General features: G+C 44.7%; 2 protein-coding genes across 3 annotated transcripts in view; one reads left to right on the plus strand and one right to left on the minus strand.

The window, feature by feature from the left end:
• The window catches only part of LOC308333289 (dedicator of cytokinesis protein 3-like), a gene marked incomplete at both ends in the record, with an annotated part of 194,352 nt that overhangs the window by 138,565 nt on the left and 28,121 nt on the right, over positions 1–27,666 (plus strand). The window contains 14 exons of the mRNA XM_080789586.1: positions 2,465–2,546; positions 4,466–4,526; positions 5,208–5,355; positions 5,981–6,069; positions 7,219–7,344; positions 7,958–8,082; positions 18,401–18,563; positions 20,073–20,179; positions 20,320–20,491; positions 20,957–21,054; positions 21,475–21,558; positions 23,333–23,433; positions 23,891–23,972; positions 24,469–24,639. Of these exons, the coding sequence (XP_080645712.1) occupies positions 2,465–2,546; positions 4,466–4,526; positions 5,208–5,355; positions 5,981–6,069; positions 7,219–7,344; positions 7,958–8,082; positions 18,401–18,563; positions 20,073–20,179; positions 20,320–20,491; positions 20,957–21,054; positions 21,475–21,558; positions 23,333–23,433; positions 23,891–23,972; positions 24,469–24,639 (1,609 nt within the window). The remainder of the gene's footprint in view (positions 1–2,464; positions 2,547–4,465; positions 4,527–5,207; positions 5,356–5,980; positions 6,070–7,218; positions 7,345–7,957; positions 8,083–18,400; positions 18,564–20,072; positions 20,180–20,319; positions 20,492–20,956; positions 21,055–21,474; positions 21,559–23,332; positions 23,434–23,890; positions 23,973–24,468; positions 24,640–27,666) is intronic.
• LOC308332024 (proteinase-activated receptor 3-like) lies at positions 9,274–17,011 on the minus strand. 2 transcript variants are annotated; one of them, XM_080787616.1, is made up of 7 exons: positions 16,733–17,011; positions 15,074–15,182; positions 14,121–14,288; positions 13,202–13,409; positions 12,163–12,252; positions 10,694–11,010; positions 9,274–9,826 (listed from the first exon to the last, which is right to left on the minus strand). In XM_080787616.1, the coding sequence occupies exons 1-7, from the start codon at positions 16,800–16,802 to the stop codon at positions 9,448–9,450; spliced, it is 1,341 nt and encodes a 446-aa protein (XP_080643742.1). In that variant the 5' UTR covers positions 16,803–17,011; the 3' UTR covers positions 9,274–9,447. The 2 variants fall into 2 exon arrangements, with proteins under 2 accessions (XP_080643742.1, XP_080643741.1); XM_080787615.1 differs by having other exon boundaries at positions 15,074–15,185.

Below are 27,666 nucleotides of genomic sequence, written 5' to 3' on the forward strand. Positions count from 1 at the left end.
GCGATTAACAAAAATCCTGCTGCACATTGCCTCATTCGAATCCTAATGAATCAAAGAACCGCATTCTACTTCGTCAAAAAACGGGGGTTTCGCTTCCAATCGCACTTGATTTCGATTCGGTGCAGGTGTGAATGCAATCCGCAGCAAATAAAGGAAATGAAGCAAGCTATGTGGCGGATGAGGAGCTAAACACTGATATATAATATAGGGATATAAATTTTACGCAGCGCAAAGATGCCCGTTACCGTGGATAGACGTGGGCATTGAAATACGAGGATGAGTACATTAATCAATTGCTTAAGGAAACAAATAAAAACACTGTAGTGTACAGAATATTCAGTCCGTCTGTGCGTAAACATGGAGTGTTGTCACTGCTGTCACTGTGTGGAGAGGGAGAGGGGACTTTCTTCATCTCGATAAACTTGTAAACGTCCGAGGTCGGATTAATTTTGTGCTGCTGTCTGCGCTGTGCCTCCACATGCCCAAAAGAACATTGTGTGCGTATGTGCAAGCACACACACTATGCACACAAGAGTGAGAGAGAGAGAGAGCGACGTCTAGTTACCCTAATTTTACGTCCTAACTATTACTCGAAGTATAATTTTAAAACCATAGATTTCACTGTGTAGTTTATGAATTGAACACATTGATAAAGTTCCCTGTTGCTGCGAATGACAGCGCAGTGTGAAGGCAAAGGCAGCAAATTAAATATGCAAGGATGATGCAACGAACTGATGCATCGACTCTACTGAAGTATAGATGTGAATATGACCTTATTAAGATCCAGCACTGAACAAACACAAGGCAGAGTTTAAATGAAATAGTCACTTGGAGCTCACCACCCAACCTGGCTCAGCTGGTGATGGCAGCCTTGGCAGGTGATGGCACTCAGGGCAATCAGAGTCAGAGGAGTAGGACTTGGAGAGACAGAGGAAATCATGGGCAAATTGGGAGGGGCTCAGGACGTGTGACCATGACAAGAATCCACAAAAAAATACAAATTGTTGCGAGTGTGTTTTGGGTTAGTGTTCCGGTTTTACCCCTTTACTTATGTAAAAAAAAAAAAAAAAGGGTAGCCTACTTCTTCCATCACTGTTAATAACACATAGGCCACCTAATGAGGATGCATTAATAATGCATTGACAGTGGTAAAGACGCTAGGAGCATGAAATGCTAATGGTGCTAAGTTTGCCTTGAAGTGACAGCTGAGATGCTGCACGCACGCACGCACATGGCTGTGCGCAAGGTGTGTATGTGTCTTACTCTGTCCACATGGGGTGACAGTGGGAACAGTGGGAGCTGACATTTCTCCACATGACTCCTCTCTCCACTGCAATAATTACGCCCCATGCAGACAGCATCATAGATTGCCTCATAAATGTTTGGTCGGCTCTCTTTTTATGCAATATACCCTTTATTAGTTCTGCTATTAGATGATGTGTTGCTGCTGTGACCTACTGTATACAGTACAGTAGTATTTTAATCTGACGATGTGGTGCTGCTGTGACCTACTGTATACAGTACAGTAGTATTTTAATCTGACGATGTGGTGCTGCTGTGACCTATACAGTACAGTAGTATTTTAATCTGACGATGTGGTGCTGCTGTGACCTATACAGTACAGTAGTATTTTAATCTGACGATGTGGTGCTGCTGTCATTTCCTGGGTCGTTCTGAAAGGGGGTGGGACTGCGACGCTCTATAGCTGACACCAACTCAGAACGCCTGCATTGCCATCCTCCACTCCCACCAGTGTTGCCATATCCGCTTATTAAGCGACTTTGGCCTAACGTTTTCCTGTCGCTTGTTAATATTGGTAGTTGTGGCTTCCACCTCATGGTTCCCATCTGGCAGCTCTACCGGCCACTCTACCCCTGAGCCACTACCACTGTTATTTGGGCTTGCTTCCTAAATGTTATCATAGACATAGAGAAATGGTTGCTTATTTCTATTGCGTAATCTAGCAACAGTGGCTGTCACGTGTATCTACACGGCAAGGATGTCTAATTTAGACATCCCAATTAGAGCCACTAGAGGCGACATGGTACACAGATCCTACAAATGGTCTTTTAAGTGGGTGCCGTCGTCTGACGGCAGATCTCGCGGGCGGCAGATCTCGCGGACGTCCTCTGACGTTGATAATAAAGTAGATTTTCCTCTGATTTGTTTCTCTGAAAAATCTAATTGAAGATTTTTTTTATATAATTAGGATACTTGTGATTTGTTGGTGTTTTCGATCATATATATTTTTTACACGTTTTTTTTACGAGAAAGAAAAAGCTTTTTAGGACGTTTGGGACTATAACAATTACAATTTACAATGTAGGCATTTAGTGGACGCTCTTAATCCAGAGCGATTTACAAAACCTCCCTATATCACATGTGTCTTTTCTTTGTTAACGAGTAAAAAAAAGAGCATGTTTTGAGGATGTGTGGACTATGACGTTTCTTCTTTCCTTTTCAGTGAGAGGTTTATGGTGAGACTGAACAAGAATGGAGGCCCTAAGAACCCAGAGAAGCTGGACAGGCTATGTGCTCTGTTTACGGTCAGTTGACACGCACACGCACGCACGCACACACATGCACGCACGGCCCGTGGAGTTAAGGCCCGGACCGGCCTGGGCCTGTTGTGGTACCACAGTTTTAAAGCCCGACCCGACCTGACCCGAAGCCCGACATCTTTTAATTAATTTATTATTTCTAGCATGCGCGCCGCTTTATTGGTGCACGCAGGCACTCACTCTCAGATGCGCTCTGATAAACCCACATTAAGAACAAGAAGTCAAGAACACACACATCACACTAAAAAGTACTTAATTGTAGTTGTATAAATGCTGCACTCTGTGCACTGTCAATCAGCAGTGCTCTACAGTGCATAATAATTAGGAGAGAGAGAGAGAGAGAGAGAGAGAGAGAGAGAGGTGCGCACGGAGAGACAGAGAGATAGAATGTAATGTATAAAACACGTTTGTTAAAAGTCTTTACCAGATTTTTGTGTGAGTTGGGGGGGGGGGGGGGGGGGGGGCTTGGTGGGGTTGTTTTCACGCCACAATGTCGTGGACAGCAGTATGCTGCCGAAGCAAGTCCAGTCTGGGTGAAATTCACATCGGGAAAAACCAAATTCGGTACTTTATAACACCCCAAATTAAAAGTAAACAACCATATTGGATGAACCCCGACCATACACATGTTTTCTGCAATTGTGCTAAAATACAACCTTTCTAGGTGATAATGCATACAGCCATATGTGAGGTAATAGGATACGACATTCCATGTTCTTGTCTTGTCTTGTATCTGGGTCATATAGAAGAATCTGTACCTGGTCAAAATCCTCTTAGCTGCTAGGAAAAAAGCGATCGTAAAGAACTGGCTCTAGACTGACATACCAGAATATAAACAATGGCGAACCATCATGGACAATATTGAAGACATGGAAAAGTTGAAATTCAAATTAAGAATAAGAGAAGATCTTTATGAAAAAAGATGGTAAAAATGGTCACTGTATATGAATGCAAAAGAGGTGAATTGTGATAGAGTAAGGAAGAGTTAAAGGTACCCCCAAGTAAAGGTTCTAATTGAGTATACTTTATTTTGATTCGTTTATTTTTTTGTTTTTATTTTGTTTTAATTTCTGGGTCTGTAAACCCCCAATAAAAACAAAGTTGAAGAAAAAAAAGAAATTCACATCGGAAAGTGTATATAACGGCGTGTGAGCCCGGCCCGGCCCTGGGCCCGTTGGTCAGGGACAGACACGCCCTGGCCCGGCCCTGGGCCCGTTGGTCAGGGACAGACACGGCCCGGCCCTGGGCCCGTTGGTCAGGGACAGACACGGCCCGGCCCTGGGCCCGTTGGTCAGGGACAGACACGGCCCGGCCCTGGGCCCGTTGGTCGGGGACAGACACGACCCGGCCCTGGGCCCGTTGGTCAGGGACAGACACGACCTGGCCCTGGGCCCGTTGGTCAGGGACAGACACGGCCCGGCCCTGGGCCCGTTGGTCAGGGACAGACACGGCCCTGGGCCCGTTGGTCAGGGACAGACACGGCCCTGGGCCCGTTGGTCAGGGACAGACACGGCCCGGCCCGTTGGTCAGGGACAGACACGGCCCTGGGCCCGTTGGTCAGGGACAGACACGGCCCTGGGCCCGTTGGTCAGGGACAGACACGGCCCGGCCCGTTGGTCAGGGACAGACACGGCCCTGGGCCCGTTGGTCAGGGACAGACACGGCCCGGCCCTGGGCCCGTTGGTCAGGGACAGACACGGCCCGGCCCGTTGGTCAGGGACAGACACGGCCCGGCCCGTTGGTCAGGGACAGACACGGCCCGGCCCGTTGGTCAGGGACAGACACGGCCCGGCCCTGGGCCCGTTGGTCAGGGACAGACACGACCCGGGACCCGTCAGGTCCCAACGGGCTTGTAGGGCTCTAACATACACATCACAAGTGTCTTTCTCTCTGTCTCTTTGTAGGATCTGAGTAACAAAGACATGAAGAGGGACCTTTACATCATTTCCCACGTTATCAGAACTGGTAAGTACTCATGCACATACGCACACGCACACACGCGCACGTATCTTTTGGTTAAAAATATATATTTGAAGATTTGAAAAATATATATTCAGTATAATTATGAATAGCCAAATTATGAAATATGGTTAAAACGTTTCTGGGGAGGACCGCCAGAACCCCCGAGATGTTCACTTAAACCCCTGAATGGTTATTATAATTAATTACGGGTCATTGCTTGTCATCAAATCAATTTCTGGAGGCCTTTTGTGTTTTAATGCCTGAAACTGTACCCATCATTTTTCAATGCTAGTAAAGCAAGCCTGATAAAAGTATCAAACTCCCAAAATTCACCAGAACACAGGAAATTACATCTCTGTTAAAAAGATCCCAACCTCTGGGATTCTCACAGTCCAATGTTGGCAGCCCTGGGATTACGCTTGCTGTCTCTTCAAGCCAATGAACACATTGAAACTCTTGTCACACTGTATACAGTTGTATGGTCTTTCTCCAGTGTGGAAACACAGGTGTGACTTCAGATTACTTGACTGACTGAAACTGCTTTCACACTGTTTAGTGGAAAGGTTTTTCTCCAGTGTGGACACGCTGGTGTTTCTTCATTGGATTCAATGTCGATGTGGTTTTGCTGTAAATGTCGCTGTCCAATTTACTTCAACTCATCAAGTAGGCTATATTTCCCCTCAGGTCGTATGTTGCTGAATGACAGTAAGAAGGGTCCATCTCACGTCCAGTATCGTCGTCCGTACGGCTGTGCCGTGCTGGCCATGAGCGACGTGCTTCAGACCATCTCAGAGCTCAAGGAAGAGAAGGACTTTGTCCTCAAAGTCTACACGTAAGTATAGTAGGGATGGGCAAAAAAATCGATTCAGTGATACAGTATATTGCAATTTCTAATGACACAATATCAATATCGAATCGCCAAGTTCAGAATCGATTTTTCGATATTTATGTATGTATTTTTCACGTCAGAAAGACTGACTGACGTGTATGCATTGAAGTGTATGATTATTATGTTTAGAATTGTTTTAAAATGTTCTAGTATAATAAAAGCAAAGTAACTTGCAATATCAAATCGAATCTCAATATATTTAACGATCGCATTATAAATCAAATCGGCACCCTAGGTATCGATGTCGTATCGAATCGGGAGGCAAGTGAATCGTCCCACCCCTAAAGTATAGCAACGTTCATCCATGGAGAGTTATGTATGCACTGACAACAGCACTGACGAAGGGCTCGCTTTTCTTTTTTTGTGACCAACTTTTTATTTAAATTTTCTTTAAAAGAACCCCGGGTTAGCACAGACATTACAGGAGAGGGAAACAACAGTGATGTATACGTATAACATAATACATGTTTATTTTTCTAGCAAAACAAATAAAAAGGGCTTGCTTTTCTCTATTCTCCTCTGTTCTATGATTCTATGATTCTATGATTTCCTCCCCTCTGTCTCTCAGGTGTAACAATGAGAACGAGTGGTACCAGATCCATGAGAACATTATACGCAAGTCCAGCACCAAGTACACTGCTCCCAGCAGCAACTACGGTACGATATAAGTACACTGCTCCCAGCAGCAACTACGGTATGATATAAGTACACTGCTCCCAGCAGCAACTACGGTACGATATAAGTACACTGCTCCCAGCAGCAACTACGGTACGATATAAGTACACTGCTCCAAGCAGCAACTACGGTACGATATAAGTACACTGCTCCCAGCAGCAACTACGGTATGATATAAGTACACTGCTCCCAGCAGCAACTACGGTACGATATAAGTACACTGCTCCAAGCAGCAACTACGGTATGATATAAGTACACTGCTCCCAGCAGCAACTACGGTACGATATAAGTACACTGCTCCCAGCAGCAACTACGGTACGATATAAGTACACTGCTCCAAGCAGCAACTACGGTATGATATAAGTACACTGCTCCCAGCAGCAACTACGGTACGATATAAGTACACTGCTCCCAGCAGCATCTATTTCAAATTTGTAGTTACTGATGCAACGCATTGTAAGCACTTTTGGTACTTTAAGTAAATATTTATGCCAATATGTTTTTATTTTTTTTAATTCCGGACTTAAGTAAATGAATGGAGTACTTTTTCCACCACTGCAGATCGACCAGCTCACAATACGGATGCCGGGGTGTAAAGGAGTAGTTCACCCCACAAAACATGACTTATTTTCTTTCAATTACACACCCCTTGAAGCCTTTTATTTTTGTCTCTTTTTTTACTCTTTCCGCTGGTCATGAATACAACGCTTGTGTGTAATTGTACTAATTGATAGAAAATAATTGTAATTGTAATTGTTTGGGTGAACTACACCGTTAAGTGGTTAGCCAGACTGTTGACCTATATCTGAAAAATAAATGCTTGCCAATAGCTTTCTTGACTAAATGGGTTCATAAAGGGAGGCGATCACAGTTGGGGTACCCAGAGGTTCTGGGCGAAAAACTGGGAAAATGAAAATGAGCCAATATGTGGATATGTCTAATTATGGGTGCTGAATCCATTCCAACCAGGAATGGTTTGCATGTTTATATACCGGTAATTACGGGTGACGGGTCGCTCTACGGATCAGATTATTGACGGCGGGTGCGTGTTGTCACAATTGGACCTGTGAAGGCCTCACATCAGTCATGAATGGTTTTGTGCGTGTGCGTGTGTGTGTGTGCGTGCTTCAGGCCTGGTCATCTCCCTCCAGTTGTTCCGTGGAGACATGGAGCAGGTCCGCAGAGACTGTCCGCTCATCTTCAGCAGAGGAGTGGCCGTCACACGCAAGCTGGGCTTCCCCGATGTCATCATGCCAGGTGAGGATCACATGATACACATGCACCAATAGAGTACCAGAGTCTGACGTCAATCGCTTCCGTTACCAGCCCTGGGTCACAGGGTGCCTTTCTCCAAAAGGGGATTTTGTTTCCACCAGAAAAAAATACTCTTAGTTACTCCACTGCGCCTTCTACCGAAATTGCCCAGAGAATTGCCTCATAGAGTATATTTTTCGGTAAAATAAAATCACTTTCTGGCCAAAAAGTACCGTTTATACGTGTGGTGGGGCGATCAGAGTGCTTCCACTATGGAAAGTAGGCTTTCTAATGACACAACCCGCCTTTGTTTTGGTGAGTAGCAAAAACGTAAAAGACGAGAGGCTGGTCTGCATTCATGTGAGCGGCGGAAGTCGAGATTAACATAGCTCTAAATGCAACGCATTAGAGCTATGGACCAGAGCTAGTCCCTCCCTAACATTTTTGTCTAGTTTTTATTTGTTGGCGAAATTGTCAATATATTTAGGTCGACAAACATGTTTTTGTCATAGTTTTTGTCGACACTGACGCACGTCGCACGCACACACTTACAGTACTTTGCCCAATGCTTTGGAAGTAAGTAACTGTTACTGTACGTCCTTGGTCTGATTCTCAGGTGACGTCCGTAATGACCTGTACCTGACCCTGGAGCGCGGGGACTTTGAGAGAGGAGGGAAGAGTGTCCAGAAGAACATAGAGGTCACAGTCTATGTCCTGTACGCTGATGGAGACATACTGAAGGTACAGACATGCTACTATGTGTCCTGTGTAGACTGATGGAGACATGTTAGAAGACCTTGTATTGAACTGTACTTCCCTGACGTCGCGCTATGAGTTTGTAGTTTAGTTTTTTTTAATGGGAACAACCCAAACATCTTTATCGTTGCTTCTGGGGGTCCCTGGAACAAAGACAGGCAGGCAGGCAGGCAGGCAGACAGACAGGCAGGCAGGCAGGCAGGCAGGCAGGCAGACAGGCAGGCAGGCAGGCAGGCAGGCAGGCAGGCAGGCCTAGCAGGCAGGCAGGCAGGCAGGCAGGCAGGCAGGCAGGCAGACAGGCAGGCAGGCAGGCAGACAGGCAGACAACCAGACAACCAGACGGGCGAATGGGAGGATGTTGAAACATGTCTGTGTGGAATGAAGCAGTCAGCAGTCCTAACGTGTTCTAACCTCTACTTGACCCCCGCCAGGGCTCAGCATGTGAATAAATGGCCTGTAGTCTCGCTGTTTCCTCCTGCTGGTGTCGGAAGCAATAATGCTCTATTCAAGTGGATGGGTTTTTGGCCGAACTTTACACAGGATTTTATTACCTTAATAAACATTGTCATGCTTCCGGTCGCTAGTTTAAATTTTACTTTCAGTCACCATGATAAGTGTTTTGCGATAATGGCGCCATTAATTTTTTTAAATCGATGATAAAATAGGGCATGATGTAGAAGGGGAAGACTCACCCATTGACCCGCCCCCCACTCTGGTACCAACCAATAGCATTCATTCCAATTCCATTTCAGACCATCATGTCACAATAGAAAGATAGGCTTCGTTTACGGTCTGTAAAACCAGCACGGGAGGCTGTCCATTAATTTTTTTCAGTCTACGCTCGAACCAACCTAGCTCAGTGGCCTTGTGGTTAGAGTGTCCGCCCTGAGACTGGGAGGTTGGGGTTCGATCCCCGGCCGGGTCATACCAAAGACTCTGAAAAATGGGACCCAGTGCCTCCCTGCTTGGCACTCAGCATCAAGGGTTGGATTGTAAGTCCCTGCGGCATACTAGCCTCATGTCCAGGGTGTGTACAGTACTTCAAGCTGCCTCACTCTACAGAAACAGGAGATGGGTCTCATGGCTCGGCAAGGCTTACTTGACCCAAACTCATAGAAACAGACAACATGATTGTAATCTCATGTTTAAACATTTTAATTGCACATAATAAAACAGTACAGATAATGCCCCTAATTAGCTAGCCTGGTAGGGCATGTCTGTGCCCAGGCAGGCACTAGAGTGCACACGCACGTACGTATACACACACACGCACAGACACACATACACACACACACACACACACACACACACACACACACACACACACACACACACGCACACACACAGCTGTCAGACTACCGCAGCCGGCGCCTGGGACTTCCTCCTGAGGGACTTGAAGGTGAGTTTGGAGGCGATGGTCTTGGACATGAGGAGACACAGGAAGGGGTCCAGACATGCGTGGATGCAGCAGAGACAGACGACCCCCCGGTAGTAGCGGTACAGACGGTGGTCTCCGGCGACCGCCAGGCGGGCGTAGTGTGCCGCGTGGAGCACCGCGGCCGGGGCGAAGCACAGCAGGAAGATGAGGAAGACCAGGAAGCTGACCCTGACGAAGGGCGCCCAGTGGCGCCGCCCCCCGGAGGTGGTGGACAGGTGGTACACCATGGCCCCCTGGGACAGCACGCATGCCACGAAGGGCAGCGTCACGCCCACACACACCAGCGCCAGCCTGGAACAACAACAGGGATGAGTTTATAGTTATACACACACCAGCGCCAGCCTGGAACAACCACGGGGATGAGTTTATACACACACCAGCGCCAGCCTGGAACAACCACGGGGATGAGTTTATACACACACCAGCGCCAGCCTGGAACAACCACGGGGATGATTTTATACACACCCCAGCGCCAGCCTGGAACAACCACGGGGATGAGTTTATACACACACCAGCGCCAGCCTGGAACAACCACGGGGATGAGTTTATACACACACCAGCGCCAGCCTGGAACAACCACGGTATGAGTTTATCCTCGCCCACACACACCAGCGCCAGCCTGGGACAACAACTGGGATGTGTTTATCGTCGATACGGCGTAGCCTCGGAGACCGCAGGCGTTTGGTTTTCAAAAGAAAAGAGCCAGTCCTACCCAGCGAGGCCTGCATGGGGACTACCGGTTTGGTTCCTGGACAACTTCCTGTAAATAACGTTTTCATCCACGGCACCACCTGAATTATTATTGTTGTTACTTTGTAGCAAATTACATTGATGTCATATTACGCTAGGTAAATATCTAAATCTTTCCCTCTAACATACAGGACAGGAATGACAATGATATTTGCAAAGCGCAGTCGGTCACGAAGTGATTCTGAAACGTTTTCATCCCAAGGAACCACCCAAAAACATTTCTTTGGCCTTAACCCCATCTGTAAATGTGTTGTGCCTGGGACCTCCAGAAGTAAAGATTTGAGTTAAAATGCTCGTTTAAAAACATAATGATATAGATTATTATTTTATAATAAGTATACTATGTGTACTATAAGCTATAAACTCGCAGCATGGTCGCAACCTGAAAACGCTCAGGACAAGCAGTACCTGTAGGGCACCAGCAGGGCGTGCTGTGGGCTGTCCCGCAGGGGGAGCACGTCGTGGCAGGTGGTGATCCCACCCAGACGGGGGATGCGGTAGCTCTGGTGCACCAGGAGCTCAGGGACCACGGAGGCCCCGAACAGGAGCCACACCGCCAGGCAGGAGCCCACCGCCAGGGCCGTCTTGGGCAGCCGGCGGTAGAGGAAGGGCCGCGCCACGGCCAGGTAGCGGCTCATGCTGATGCAGGCGATGGTGTGGGCGGAGCAACACACATTCCAGTAGAAGGAGGCGGTGGCCAGGCGGCAGGCCGCCTCCCCGAACACCTGGAGGAATGATCACATGACCACGTGAAACCAAACACCTGGATAGAATGATCACATGACCTGCACGTGAAACCAAACACCTGGATAGAATGATCACATGACCACATGAAACCAAACACCTGGATAGAACGATCACATGACCTGCACATGAAACCAAACACCTGGATAGAATGATCACATGACCACGTGAAACCAAACAGCTGGATAGAATGAACACATGACCATGTGAAGCCAAACAGCTGGATAGAATGATCACATGACCACATGAAACCAAACAGCTGGATAGAATGATCACATGACCACATGAAACTAAACACCTGGATAGAATGATCACATGACCACATGAAACTAAACACCTGGATAGAATGATCACATGACCACATGAAACTAAACACCTGGATAGAATGATCACATGACCACATGAAACTAAACACCTGAATAGAATGATCACATGACCACGTGAAACCAAACAGCTGGATAGAATGAACACATGACCATGTGAAGCCAAACAGCTGGATAGAATGATCACATGACCACATGAAACTAAACACCTGGAACAGCCCGATCTCACCCAAACACGGTGAAATAGCACGGATTGGCCGTACACATACACGTCTAGAAAACACCAAAATACTGCTACTGTTTTGACTGCGATGGAGGCGTAGATTTCACTGTCTCTCGTAGCTCAAGTTTTGCTTTCCTGTATAATATTAATATGTTGTCAGTGCCGTGCATGTTGGCTTTGCGCCGCCAATGCGTTCACGGATCACAACAAACTCAACAAGAACAGCACAGTTAAAAAGGTGCAATCGTGGCTTAAAAATGTGTGGAATACACGTGTGGAAGACTAGGAGAATATTTTGACTAGCAGCACTGCATGTAAAAACTGAAGTGGTGGATGTCTCGGACGGACCACAGCACTATTGCTCCAGGAGCGCCAGTGAAATGACAGGCCGGTATTGTGGTCCCAGCACAAATTGGTGCCGTTCTTTGTCAAATGGCAAAAACCCACCAATTAATATGACTCGGAAACTGGGGTTCAACATAACTGGAGTGGGGCGGAGGAGTCGCCTATACAGACATGAATTAAAACCATTTCAAACTGCACATCTTACAGTGTAATATAATAATAATAATAATAATAATAATAACCCAGTCATTGTGGTTGAGATGGTAGTGCACCCTGAGGCCCAGTGAGCAGAGCAGCAGCAGGTCGGACAGCGCCAGGCTGAGGTAGAGCACCTAGTCAAGAGATATGAAAAACATCTGAGAATAAACGCCTTACGAGGAAATGCCTTCACCAAAGTGTTTGTAAAGGTGTCTAGAACTGTGCTCTCTTCTCTGTTTCCCGCGGTCAGCACCTGCCCACTATTGATGTGCGCTCCTACATATTTGTTTGTAAAGGTGTCTAGTAACACATATCACAGATTCTGAAATTCACTTTCCCTAAAGGGGGAATCTGTAACAGCTGATGAAAATTGGGGTAGGCCTATACAGTACCATTAATAACTTTATGTAGGCAAAATGTACAAAAACTTTAACAAGCCTGTTTGACCCGTGTCAAACTAGGGTTTTTTCATGATTCTGAATCCATTGAAGCACTTTTCTTTGCACGAAAAACCCTCTTTGGGCTAAAAATAGCCATCAGCATCATGAGAAATGTGATGACTTGGAAAAGTGGCTATGGTCGTTTTTAGCCCATATAGTGTTTTCCGTGCAAAACTAAATGCTTGCAATGAATTCAGAATCATAAAAACCCCTAGTTTGACCCGTCACATGCTACTTAAAGCAGAATTAAAAATGTTAATTGTTGCCTGCATATATAGGTTAATGATAGCCCAACTTTCTGCAGCTGTCACAGATTCCCCTATAGGAAAACTGAATTTCAGTCTTTGTGAGACGTGTGTTACTAGAGTAGACACCTTTACAAACACATTGGTGAAGACAGCTTCTTAATTGGTCCTCACTGCACTAACCGTGGTGGAGGACAGGTTCTTAATTGGTCCTCACTGCACTAACTGTGGTGGAGGACAGGTTCTTAATTGGTCCTCACTGCACTAACTGTGGTGGAGGACAGGTTCTTGATTGGTCCTCACTGCACTTACTGTGGTGGAGGACAGGTTCTTAATTGGTCCTCACTGCACTAACCGTGGTGGAGGACAGGTTCTTAATTGGTCCTCACTGCACTAACCGTGGTGGAGGACAGGTTCTTGGTCCTGGCGCTCCGGGAGGTTCTGGACTTGAGGAACAGCAGGATGTAGAGGTTGGAGGGGATACCCAGCGCCATGGCCAGGACGTAGGCCGCGGGGATGAGGCACGTGCTCAGGACCCCCGCCGCGTAGCCCACCGCTGGGTTGCCGGTGTCCACCTCCAGCCAGGGCGCGGTGGGGGTTGGGGTGCTGCAAGGTTATTCGAGATAACCAAAATTAACCAAATAATAAGCAAAACGAAAATTGAAAAAACAATTTCGGTAACTGAAATTAAAAAGGTGCATAAAGGTGAACATCTACACTAATAATTGTGTGTGCCGCAGCCTCTGCCTCAGCTCATGGCTTCACATTGCGGCGTTCAGAGTATGGGTTTTATGCAGTTCAGACTATAGGTTTTATGGGTATAAAAGTATCCCATAGTCTTAGAGGCAGGCAGCCTAAAGACGAGGCAGCCAATCATGAAAAAGTGTCCACTACGGTCACTACTATAGGTAGTAGCAAATGTAGTTCATTTGATTTTCAAGCACCTGCACAAAAAACTACAATTAAAAAAATTAACTGTAACTACTGTAACTGTATTGTGTGTTTATAAGACTATATAACTATAAGCCTAACTGAAAGTATAGACAAAATGCCTTTTGTTTTTGTCAATAAGCTTTTTGGGAGGATATGAAATATGAATCTATTTATTTTGCTGTACCAGTTTTACACCAGCTGTCGGCACCTTGCGGTCTGTGACGCAAAACTAAAACCAACATTAAAACAAATAGGCTAAAAACTAACAAACTATTAGGATTTACAAAAATAAAAACTAGCAAATCCACTTTAGAAATGGAAGAAATGTCAAAATGAACTAAAATTTTAACTAAGATGAAATGAAAAATCCCAAACTATTGTAACCTGGAGGGGCGGGCTCTGTCTTTGGGGAGATGATGGTCGCCCCCCAGCAGGGAGGGGGGAAGGGTGGAGTCGTCGTCGTCGGTGGATTTGGGGAGTTTTCCGTTGAAGGTCTTCGGGTCGAGTACACCGCTGGTGTTTGTCATGCTGCTGTTATGACATCCTCTCTGTCTGTCGGTGTCGTTTTTTTGATTGATTGATTGAATGTAAACGGCATAATGGTACAGTCAGACACAAATATCAAACAAATCAACAACTACAAAAACACTCTTTTCTATGGGATCTACAGTAGGCATGTAACAACAATGTATCGGAAATCGATTAAAATGAATGCAAAAATGCAATTTAAATCTCAATTTTAAATTTGAACTAAGAAAAGAAGAAAATACAGGATCTTTGTAAAATAATTGATTAAAAAATGAGTTTTCAGTCATTTGCTACTGTAAGATAAGAAAATTAAAAGAGAAATAACAATGGTTTTGTGTGAGAGAAATACAAAAATATATGTTTTGGTCGTTTGTGAAAATCACTGGGAAATTTGTGGAGGTATGCCCAAATGACCACCGATTATGCTCCAAAAGGGTGAAAACGTATTTCACCAGACCTTTAACACTTGCTAATAACGTGTATACACGTCCTCTCAATAAAAAACACTTGGTGCCTCGGAAGTGTAGGATACGACAGGAAGCACGCAAATCTCCAGAAATTCTACAGGTGCTGGTCAAAAATACGTACAATGAAAAAGGAAGGGATGTCCGCACACTGAGTTGTAGCTCCCAGTGTGCTCCCAGTTTCGACCTATGTGGGTCTTCGCCTCGGAAGTGTATACACGTCTTTAGGTCCTTTTTAATGATATAAAACGGGATCGTGGCAATCCATTTTTTGACAGCTTCCGTTGCTAGGCAACGCATTGCACAGAGCTCCCGGACATGTGTGGGTATGGAGGTGTCACTCACTGTAGATCAGTAGTTGGACAGCTCTGAGGGTATGGAGGCCACTGTCCTTTATCCAGACGTCTGTTCTGTCTGTTCTGTCTGTTCTGTCTGATGCGTTCCTTATCCACACCTTCTGGAAAGACACACAACACATGGCCCGTCACGTTTTCCTGTTTTCTCCAGTGGTGGTAAAAGTACTCACATGTTTTACTTAACCCATTTTGTACTGAGTCAGATTCTAAAAATGCCTTCTAAATCCTGACCTAAGTTTTCTGAAAACTTCAAATATTTATGTAGCAGCATCAAAAATATATATTTTTTGAATACTGTAGTATAACCCAAGAGGGATTCCCATCCAGAATGGGTTAAGTAGAAGTATCAATACTGACATGAATAAATACTCTGTTACAAGTAAAAGTCCTGTATTTTCAAACGTATTAAAGGCGTAGTGAAATGAAAAAGACGTTTTTCACACTTCTAGACCATATCCGTGGTCATCATATGGGCATACCTAACAATGGATGCCAAAAAAATGGGAAAATTCTCATTTCTGTGTGTTTTTATATCAAAGGTCTATAAAAACGATTGTTTTATTTATTTATTAAAACGAAAACGTGCTGCGTGATGACGTGTAGAGATACGCATCGATAAAAGCCAATAAAAATGAAGCTCACCCGTTTAATTCCCCATATCTGCGCATCCGTCCAACACAGCTGCTCATGATTACAGAAATCCTCCGTTTTTATTCCCATTCAAGATAACATCCAGACAGTGTATTACTCGGTTTCAACTTAATCATCACGCTAAAATATGTATCTGAAAACATTATAGGGTAGAAATAAGCCACATAACAGTAAACATGCACGCACGTGCACACACAAACACACACACACACACACACACACACACACACACACACACACACACAAAGTGCAGTGGAAGAATGCAGAGCGAGAGAAACAGTGAGGGGGAGAGAGATAGAATAACACGGTGACATCGCATCTAATCAACTCCTAGTGAAGCAGGGACCTACTGTATACATTAAACTTTTTCAAAATAATGATTGAATCGGGGATCATCCTCACTGCTGCTGCTCTAATTTGAAAATAGCCGATCTACAAGATCACAATGCGTCGCGACTCGCGATGTGATGCATTGTGAGCTAGTACAGTAGATCTGTCATTGTATACATTTGAAAACTTGAAATGGGACATTCTGCATGATGAGTTGTACTTTTAGTACTTTAAAGTGCAAGACCACTTTGGTAGAGGTTTGAATTGTGTTACCTTGCCATGATGTAACTGCAAATTTAAAAAAACAATGCTCCAGTGATTAGAAATTGATAATTCAAAATATGCTCCTCAGCTGAAACAGCTCTCAAAGTCACTCTTTTAGTACATAAACAAACACAAAGTTGCCTTTTTTATGTTAACTTGTTAACTTCCTGTTGATTTTACTATTTGAAGATCATGGCAAAGTAACTACCGGTACACAACCCAAACCTCTACCAAAGTGGTCACTTTAAGTCCATGGATACCAATACTTTTGTAGTTTTACGCATGTACATTTTGAATTCTGAACATGAACTTGTAACAGAGTATTTCTACAGTGTAGTATTGGTACTTTTACCTAAGTAACAAATGTCAGTACTTTGTCCACCACTGCACACCAGACACTTACCGTTGCCTGCGTGTGTCCATGGCAGCGCCATCAGACACACCACCAACACACCAGATACAAGCTTAGCCATTTGAGTCCTCGCTCAATGATAAAGTACAGTATAGATTCTCTCCAAGTTATTCCTCAGTTAATGAGCAGCATATGAACGATATCAACATTCCAGTATAGATTGACTCCAGTGAGTATTCCAGGAGTTTGTGTTCTCGTCCATGGCTGTAGGGTGTGTGTTCACGTGACTCTGCTCTGCTGTAGTGTAGTGTTGACGCTAAATCCACTCTGTGCTGACAGCGGTGCGACCGCCTGTATGCCTGTCTGTCTGTCCCTCCCTGCCGGAATGAGAGCTCTGTATATTGCGTGCGTGCGTGCGTGCGTGCGTGTGCGTGTGCGTGTGCGTGCGCGCGAGTGTGAGTGTGAGTGTGTGTGTGTGTGTGTGTGAGTGTATGTGTGTGGGCGAGTGTATGTGTGACTCTGTTTCCTGCTCAGTGAGACATAGGGAACATTAATTCATGATGTCTGCATCAGTCAGTCAGTGTGTTTTCTGACTAACACTGCTCTCTCTCTCTCTCTCTCTCTCTCTCTCTCAGCTGTATGCATAGGCCTGCTCTTATGTAACGAACCTTTTCATGCTTGGTTTAAAGGATGATCTCTGTCACTCATACAGCAATAGATTTGTTGGGACATGTTCCACAGACACTGTGCTGACACAGCAATACACTTTAACAAATTCATAAAGAAGTCATGATTAATTGATTGATTGATTATAGTATATTTATTTTGCAAAAAGTTTGCAAAAAGTGCAGATAGTTATACATTATTGCTAAAAGGATAACCCAAAAACATGTGGTCATTTAATACTAATAATAATAATGAAGTAAAAACTAAAATATAGTAGAAAAGTGTGCACTCCTTAAGGCCCAAAACACACCATTTGCAACTAGTTGCATGTTGCAAGGAGTTGCATGGCGAATCATTTGTGTGGTTTGGCCCGAGGCTCACACATAGTTACTCCAGTTTTGAGGTGATAACCTACTCACCGCGGTGGGAAAACTAGCTGTTCACGGACACAGACGGATGGACAGGAGTTAAATCATGATACATGTTGATTGTATGACCTATGGTTCAGTTAAGTGGGGCTTTTATAGCGTCACCATGAGGCCGATTTGAAACAATGAATAAAGGATAAAGTAAGATTCTTGGGCCACAGTCATTTGATGATCAGTCCGGTTTTGTTTTCCGGACTGTGTTTATTCTGTTGTTGTGTAACTTCCTTCCTGGTGTGTCCCATCACCCCCCAGGCCCCACGTTTCCTCACCCCTCCTGTTTGTAATGTGGGAGCTGGCGAAAACTTCTGGGAACTCTGACTACCCCCCACGCAGACATGCACGTGTGCACCCACGCACACACAGTGATATAAATAGCCTGAGAAGTTGAGAACTGACGTTCCAAACAGGCCAGATAAACACCATTTGTGGTTGTGATTTTCTTCACTGCCGGGGGGGGCAGTAATGTGCCAACCACCCCTCTCTGTGTGTCTCTGACTCTGTCTCTTTCTGACTCTGTCTCTCTCTCTCTGTCTCTCTCTGACTCTGTCTCTCTCTCTCTCTCTCTGTCTCTGTCTCTCTCTGACTCTGTCTCTCTCTCTCTCTGTCTCTCTTTCTCTCCTCCCAGGATTGCATCAGTCTGGGTTCTGGAGAGCCCAACATCGCAGAGCACCGTTCCTTTGTCCTCTACCACAACAACAGTCCTCGGTGGGGCGAGGTGCTCAAACTGCCCATTCCCATAGACCGCTTCAGGGGCTCACACCTGCGCTTTGAGTTCAGACACTGCTCCAGTGAGTATGTCACTCACAGCCCATCGACAGTACAAGCGCTGCGCTGTGAACTTTATACATTTCCTTTAACCACTTTTGTGTTTAAGTGGTTAAAGTAAATCTATGAATTCTAGGAATCCCTGTATGTCCGTCCGTATGCATGTCTGCTTGTCTGTCCACATACCACCACTGCCGAACCACTCATCAGATCAACTTCACACTTGGTGGGTGTATTTTTGAGGACCCAAAACGACTGCAGCTTCAAGTGTGAAGCAGTGTTGATTTTGATGACTAAAACTATGACGAAAAATGTTCGTCGACTCCCTTTTTTCACTGACTGACTGAATATAAAACTAAGCTACGATGACTAAAACTAAGACTAAATATATTGACAATTTTTATCATTCAACAGATAAAAACTAGACTAAAATGTTAGGGAGGGACTAGTGGAGAAGAGATCCAGTAGAACTAAAAGAGAAGTCATTTTTACCGGTATTTATCTGCTCTGAAGAAGGCTACTGCCGAACCGGGTCAGCGTTCTCAATAAAATATGAGAAATTGCATCTGAGCCATGCAGTCTTGCATATTTTATTTTGGAGTGACGCTTTTTCCACTTTGTTGGTTTATGAGATGTCATTTTATGTTTGGTTGCGCTCCGGTGTTGCACTCTGAAAATAGCAGATCGGCTATTTTCAGCATGCAACCAAATGTAAAATCAAATGTATTCAAATTTATTCAAATTTATTATGACTACGCTAAATAAACATTTGCTGTCAAAATCAACACTGGTGTGAAGTTGGTTGGATAAGCAGTCCTGACCCCCTCAGAACAGGGATTCGTTCCCGACATCACTGTGCTAGAGCAGTGGTTCCCCAACTTTTTCATGTCAAGGATCCCCAAATTGACACTACTCAGCCTGCGGACCCCCATAATGGCATTTCTATCTCTGGGACCCCCAATTGTTATTGTAAAATCACTAACTGTGAGAGTGTACAGATGGATTGTATTTGTACACTCTCAGAGCCGTGCACACACCGTCTGCGAACGCCGTGCGTCAAAACAGCTGCCTCCGTTATTTTCAATGAACCTATCCCACACCGGCTCCGTCCGACGCTCGTTCACGCCTCGCCTGACGCTCCGATACGCCACTGTTCTATTTTTCAGGCGTTGCCGCGTCACTGCGCACCTGGTGTGTGTTGGGCTTTACAGACCCATAAGGGTCCATTTGGTTTCTATAACTATCATTTAGTTGGGGACCGCCTGGAACTCCCTCAAGGACCCCTGAGGGTCCCCGGACCCCAGTTTGGGAACCACTGCGCTGGAGAGAGATACATTGATTTGATACTGATAACATGGTCTGGGTTAATGGAGGTTGTACCTATTGGTCCATAAGCAGAGACACCAGTAAAGGAAGTGTCATTTGGTGTTTTCTGGTTTCACGTGTTCTCATAATTTATTCAGTGGGGCGAAATCGTCAAGATTTGAAACTAATGGTGAATGTCTTTCTTTCTTTCTTCCCGTGCGTGCCAGCCAAGGACAAAGGTGAGAAGAAGCTGTTTGGCTTCTCCTTCACTCCCCTGATGAGAGAAGATGGGACTACGCTATCGGACGAGAGCCATGAGCTCTACGTCTATAAGGTCAGGGCATGATGTGTTTGTGTCTCTCTCTCTCTCAAGTGGCCCAAGTTCTTTCCAAAATGGCGTGTGTGCATAGAGACCATTCTATAATTTATATTATTCAATTTCTATATTCTTTTTCCGACTCCCTCTGTCCTCAGTGTGATGAGAACAGCACCTTCACCAACCATGCGTTGTACCTGGGACTGCCCTGCTGCAAGGAGGACTTCAACAGCTGTCCCAGCATCCCCTCCAGCCTGGTGTTCCAGCGCAGCGCCAAGGAGACCCTGTGGATCTGCACACAGCTGTCCTCCACCAAGCTCACGCAGAACGGTACAGAAATACTCACAGCTTTTATCCCCTATGACGTGATTCTCAACCTTTTCAGGTTGTGACCTCCCAAAATAATCATTTCAACCCCCCCCCCCCCACACACACACACACACACACAAGCACAATGTAGGAGTCTAAACTCCTACCGTCCAAAACGGTTTGTTTTTAGGATTCAAATTCAAAAGTAGTCAAAACATGTCGCTTCGTGCCACGTTTCGAGCTTGCGCCAAATGGCGCAGATAATGCAGAGGTAAATTATTCCCAAGAATGGCACATAATCGCGCAAAGTTCCGTAATTTCGCAACTTTTCTCATGTTTTGCATATTTAATTTCACAATTTTCACTTTTTTTTTTAATCGCATATTTTTCAACTTTCCACAATTTAACCGCAAAACCTGCATATTTCATCACAAAATCAAGGATTTTAGCCTGCACAATCAAGGATTTTGTGTGTTGTCTTCTCAGTGGACCTCCTGGCTCTGCTGAAGTGGAAGGTCCACCCAGAGAGGGTCATGGACATCCTCAGTCGCCTCAGACACGTCAGCGGAGAGGAGATAGTCAAGGTGAGGACCAGGGGCCTCCAGGAACAGCAAGGCATTGTGGGAGGAAGACAGTCTGCATGCATGTGGGACTCCCTCTTTCTCAGGTGTTTCGCCTCGATTGCGTCTAAACCCTAACATTTAACTTCACTAAAAACTATGCCTAACCCTAACCTTAAACCTAACCTCACAGAAATGATGCCTGGGCAAAACACAGTGGAAAGATATCCTCCCGTATGCATGTGGGGCCTGTCAAAATGATTACATAAATTATTGTCTAATAGCAATTATTTGAGATAAACGCAATTATTATAATTTTTTTGCATAATCATCAGTCATTTCCATGGTGAAAAATCTTCATATATTTTCAGAAATAGAAATATAACCAATATGCAAGTAGACGCGTGTGTGGACCATCTGTGATGCTGTGTATAAATGTTACAGTTTCTCCAAGACATCCTGGACACGCTGTTTGCCATCCTTGATGACAACACAGACAAGTACGGCCCGCTGGTCTTCCAGTCACTGGTAAGTGTGTGTGTGTTGCAATGTTTCCCAGTGTCGCTCGACACATTTTTATGGGTCCCTTTATTTTTTTGTTTCCTACATTTAGTTTTTAATTATTATTTAAAAACATTCCCAACGATTCAGTAATTTCATGAAGAAATAAAATAAAAATCTAAGAAATTCCATAAATTAGAAAACAAATGTTTAAGAAGTAGTGAAAATAGCCGATCTACAAGCTTACAACGCGTCACCTTGTGCCGTGTTGTGAGCTTGTATACTGTAGATCTGCTATTTATAGTATTTTCACTATTTTGGGTCACAGGCTAAAAGATTTGGGAACCACTGTGTTAGGGTGACCAGATGTCCCACTTTGCATGGGACAGTCCCACATTTCCATGACCTTTCAGGCGTCCCACAAATTGGGACGCTGTCCCACATTGTGACTGGCAGGCGCTCTGTTCAAATGCGTGCTTTAAACCTATCCCCCTAATAGTTGGCTTTCTGTTGTCTCTCTCGTTGTCTCTTCTTTCCTGCGAGATGTGTTTATAAGCCTGTTAAAATATCCCTTAGTCCAGGGGTTCTCAACGTTTTTGGCTGGGGACCCCCGGAAATGCTTCAGCCGCATGTCTTGCGACCCCCACACCGCCCCCCTCCCCACCCCCCAATACAAATTGACCACTACAATAACCTTTTTTTTTTTTAATACTGTTTTTATTAGGCATTTTTTGTATTACAGTTTCAGAATATTATCGACAATGATAAGTAATTCAGTAAAATAAAAATGAAAAAAATAACAGGCAATGTAAATGTTCCACATACAATACATAATAAAAATGACATAAGTGTGATAAACATGAAAAAACAAAAAACAGTTAAACAATTACAAGTGTGAACAGACAAACAAAACAGACAACAGGACAGACACTCTCGCTCTCAAACTTCCAACATTGTTGTTGTAAATCAAATGAATTACAGACATTCTTTTTTGAAATAAGAAAAAATAAAATAAAGAAAAAACACTCAGTTCCTTTTTTTCCTTTTCTTTCTTTCCAATTTTCTATTGTGATATCTATTGTGTAGGAGGGGTTAGCGTGCACCTATTGAAATATTCAATGAAGGGTTGCCATGTCTGCTAGAATCGATCTTCACTCCCTCTCAATTCAAACTTAATCTTTTCCAATTGTAAGTAGTGCATAACATCTCTCATAAGTGAAGTGTGAGTCGGAACCTGTGCTTGTTTCCAATTCAACAGTATCAGTCTGCGAGCCAGTAGAGTCACATATTTTACCATGTTATATTGGAAAGTAGACAGTTTGACCCCGGGCCCCGTGACTCCCATAATTGCTGTCAGTGGATCCTGGTCAAAAGGTCTTCCAACAATGTCTGACAGTGATTTAAATATACTTATGATCCAATATGCCAATATGATCTTAGTTTAGTGCAATGCCAGAACATATGAGCTAGAGTGGCCGGTGACTGGCCACATCTGTCGCAGGCTGGATTCACATTTGGATACATTCTCCTTTGACAAATATAACCTGTGTAATATTTTAAACTGTATAAGACTGCAATAACCTTATTAATAGAGAAAATACATCATAAATAAATACTAAAACCAGATATAATCATTAAGGAAAGTTTATGCATGTACAGCACTACAGTATGTAAACTCTTAATTTCCATTTTCCAGCCATTCAGTTGCAATTATATATATAATCTGGGGACCCCCAGGTTGAGAACCCCTTAGTCTACAGTACCAAGTCGGCCATATTTTAAATGATATCTGTCTCCTCAGGTGTTCATTATTAACCTGCTCAGGGACAGTAAGTACTACCACTTCAGGCCCGTCATGGACACGTACATCCAGAAGCACTTTGCCGGAGCTCTGGCTTACAAGTGAGTGCTTCAAGTCCACACACTGCATTACTGTACCTCAGACTGCAACGTCCATGACTCACATTATGCCGTATTTTTTAATCCTACACCCAGACCTTGAATAACCATACCAGCACAATCTGGCATGTTTGTCTCATTATGTCGAACCATACTTGAAGTTACTGCTTCAAGATGTTTGTGAAAATGTTTACACCCAGAAATGTGTTAAAATGAAAAAAATGAAAAAAATAAATAAACAATAGCAGATGTACAAGCTCACTACCGTATCAAATATGGATAAAGTGGTTAAAATTATTGTGACAGTATGATGGTTTGTGTGTGTGTGTGTGTGTGTGTGTGTGTGTGTGTGTGTGTGTGTGTGTGTGTGTGTGTGTGTGTGTGTGTGTGTGTGTGTGTGTGTGTGTGTGCGTGTGCGTGTGCGTGTGCGTCTGCGTGTGCGTCTGCGTGTGCGTGACAGGGAGTTGATCCGCTGTCTAAAGTGGTACATGGACCGCTCTGCAGAGGTGGTGAGACAGGACCACATACAAGAGGCCATGAGGGTGAGACACCTTCTACTACACCTTCTAATATACTCCGCTCTGTGTTTAATCAACCATGAAGGGGTTATTTCTAAACAACTTCCCGGGTGGAGTATATTATACGGCTTCTTTATAAATAAATTAATAAATTGACCCGAAAGTAACAACAACAAAACAAAGCATTTCCTTGCTCAGAGTAATGCAAGTATTCCATAAGTGTTGCGCTCGGTGGACACGCTCGCCTCGGAAAACAAGGACGTGTTGATCAAATAGAATCAATCTTTGGTTACTGCATTGTGTATTTCTCGCTTCAAATGTTTTCAATAACATTCTTGAAAGCAACATTTGGTCGTGTATGTGTGCATTGTGTAAATGACCATCGGTCAGAGATCTAACTCACATCAAAGATACCGGTATTATATTCTCTCTCTCTCTCTCTCTCTCTCTCTCTCTCTCTCTCTCTCTCTCTCTCTCTCTCTCTCTCTCTCTCTCTCTCCCTCTCCCCCACACACCCCAGGCCTTGGAGTATCTGTTCAAGTTCATCGTCCAGTCTCGCATCCTGTACTCGCGGGCCACCTGTGGTCTGGAGGAGGAGATGTTCAGGGTCAGCATCCAGGAGCTGTTCCAGTCCATCCGCTTCGTCCTGAGCCTGGACAGCCGCAACACAGAGACGCTCGTCTTCACACAGGTGAGGACAGACACCACAGAGACCCTGGTCTTCACACAGGTGAGGACAGACATGCAACACTGTATGTTATAGACCAGTGGTTCCAAACCCAAACTAGCCGATCTGCTATTTTCACTACTTATCAAGCATTTTGTTAATTTATTTATGGAAATGATTTTATTAACGAAAAACGATGTTTTTTTTTATAGACAAACAGTTGTTATTGATTGATTTATTGATTTATTTACTTACTTACTTATTTATTGCAAGACACAAACATTGGGATGATCTCTGATTCAGTTTACTCCTAGCTCTGCCATTGTGTTGTGCTTTCTCTAGTGACTGTTAGACAGTTAATAGTTTCCCACAGAGAGATCCCCTTCTGCTTTTAGTTGCTTTTAAATCTAATTCTCCATCCTCTATGACACCCCCACTGTCCTCTTCCTCTGCCCTGAATCTTTCCTTTGTTTTCTGTCCATCCCTTATCAAACTCTGCCACCCCATAATGCTTTCCTCCATCCTTTTTTGGGGCCCCAAATTGTTCCTTGCCCACACGTTGACCGTGCTGTCCTACCCCAGCACCCCCACCACCACGAGTCTAGCCCCGGCTCAACCCCAGCCCCGGGCCCTTGTGTCGGGCCTACCTCTCCCTTAGCTTCCAGCCAGGCCCTGCAGGGCCAATCCCAAAGCCCTGCCCCAGGACAGGCTCCTCCCAGTAGCGGGCAAGGCAGCACCACCTGCTCTCAGGGGTGGAGCTCCAGTTCTCCACGCCCCTCTCCTCTGTCAGTAAGTAACAATGGTTGGTTCGAGGAATATTGTGACAGTGTGACACCCTCCCCCTGTTTGTGAAACTAACGGCACACACATCACCCACACCTTTGTGTAATCCCTCTTGGCCTCTTACACCGGGCACATACTCCCAGGCACGCACACACGCACGCACGCACGCACGCACGCACGCACGCACGCACGCACGCACACACGCGCACACACCCACACACACACACACACACACACACACACACACACACACACACACACACACACACACACACACACACATACACTCACCCAGTCGGCCCAGTGATTGTCCATGGAGGAAACATCCCATTCCCTCACACATCTCATCCATTAGAGAGCTCCTTCTTTGTTTTTCTTTGCATATCACCTGCCCTTATGGAGTAGAAATCTAAATCACACCACTCACTCAGTCACCAGTGTCCAGTCACCACCAGTCCCTGCTGTGGTGCTACGGTCTATCAAGCACGTGTCTTCAGTCGTATCATCCCCACCTGCCATTGACGCATGTATACGTCATTTAAATCCAACGCACAATTCGACGCTTTGTGTATTATTTAATTTATTAACGCATGTGTATGTTATATCCGTGTTTACTATAGAGGGCGCTCTTCCACAACCTGTGAGTGATCTATAGGACTTCTGAAGAAGTGTACTTCACTTACCTCCCAATTCGATACAATCTTGATCCTAGGTAGCCTGGTAAAACCACTCCCCCTGCTGGACAACATTTGCATTCTGCCAGATGGGAGAGTCTGGTGTCTCTCGGGCAGAGACGATGTACTCCAGACCAAATCAGACCGGAGCGATATGCAGCCGTATGTGGCCGCTCGAGGCGGGATCAACGCAAGACTGATGACATATTGAAGCTGTGCCGCAGCACAACCTAACAAGACTGATGACATATTGAAGCTGTGCCGCAGCACAACCTAACAAGACTGATGCCATATTGAAGCTGTGCCACAGCACAACCTAACAAGACTACAACTCAAAATAATTATGGAGATATCAGATTGTTGTCCCGCTGCTCCCAGTTCATGGTTTCTGCTTGAGAGAGCCCAGATGCAGGCAGGAGGAGGGAACTTGTGAACTCAATTCTGCCGCAATCTGGCAAAGTCAGGTTATATCCTAGGTACCTAGGATGCCGATTTGATATTGCGATTCTTAATTATATTGCGATTATAAGTTACTTATAACAAGTTAATTTGCTTTTGTATTATACTAAAACATTTTAAACCAATTATAAAAAATATAAACCATGAAAAGTTGAATCATACTTCAATGCAGTGTTTCTGACATAAAAAATTACTTTAAAATCGCATAAAAAATCCCACCCCTATTACTACTGTACTGTACTGTAGGTCGTGCACATGCACATGCGTGCGACCCGTGCATGCGCTGGAACTGTGCCACTGTGCCAGTGTGTGTGTGTGTGTGTGTGTGTGTGTGTGTGTGTGTGTGTGTGTGTGCGTGTGCGTGTGCGTGTGCCTTGTTGTCTTGGGTTTGGAACTAACTTCTTCAAGGCATGAGAATTCACAGGTTAGTTTACTTTGTTGTGTAACAGTCTGCAGACAAGGTACTTCTGAGAACAAATTCACACACAAACACATACGCATGCACACACACACAGGGAGCGTGTGTGCTCCGTGTGTTCATGCGTGTATGCCGTGTTTTTATTACCACTGTCTTTCTCTGTCATCACTCTCTCGCCCTCTCTCTGTTCTATTTTTCTCCTCTCTATGCAGTATACTGTACATAAACAGTCCATAATGGCGTTCTTTTTGTCTACATTGCTCCCTACTCATTAAAATGGTACCAAACATTCCTGAACAATACAGCTCCAATGTTGGCTAAACCACGCTTTTGCGAATTCATCTGTTCTTCAGGAACATTTTCGGACCGACAAATCAATCAGCACAAAGAAATGCATTAAAACGCAATGCTTGGTGACTGTTGTCTCTGACACAGTTAGAGGGGGGAGCAAAAGAAGCATGTTCTCTCACAACGTAAAGACACAAGGACATTGAGAGTGTTTTCCATATTTCTATGTTGACATGTAGGCCTATGTGTGGTTCCTAACAGAACTACCAAAATGTCCCAGCCCTATAGTGTGAGTGCTTTATTGTTTGTCCATTATCTTCTCTGTCGGGTGGAATCCTCCTACCGTACAAAACTTTTTAGGATTCAAATTCAAACAGATAGACGAGTTTGAAATGTGACACTTTACGCTGCGTTTCAAGCTTGCAGATC

Source organism: Protomyctophum bolini (assembly GCF_963924005.1).
Source record: "Protomyctophum bolini genome assembly, chromosome: 2".
NCBI lineage: Eukaryota > Metazoa > Chordata > Actinopteri > Myctophiformes > Myctophidae > Protomyctophum > Protomyctophum bolini.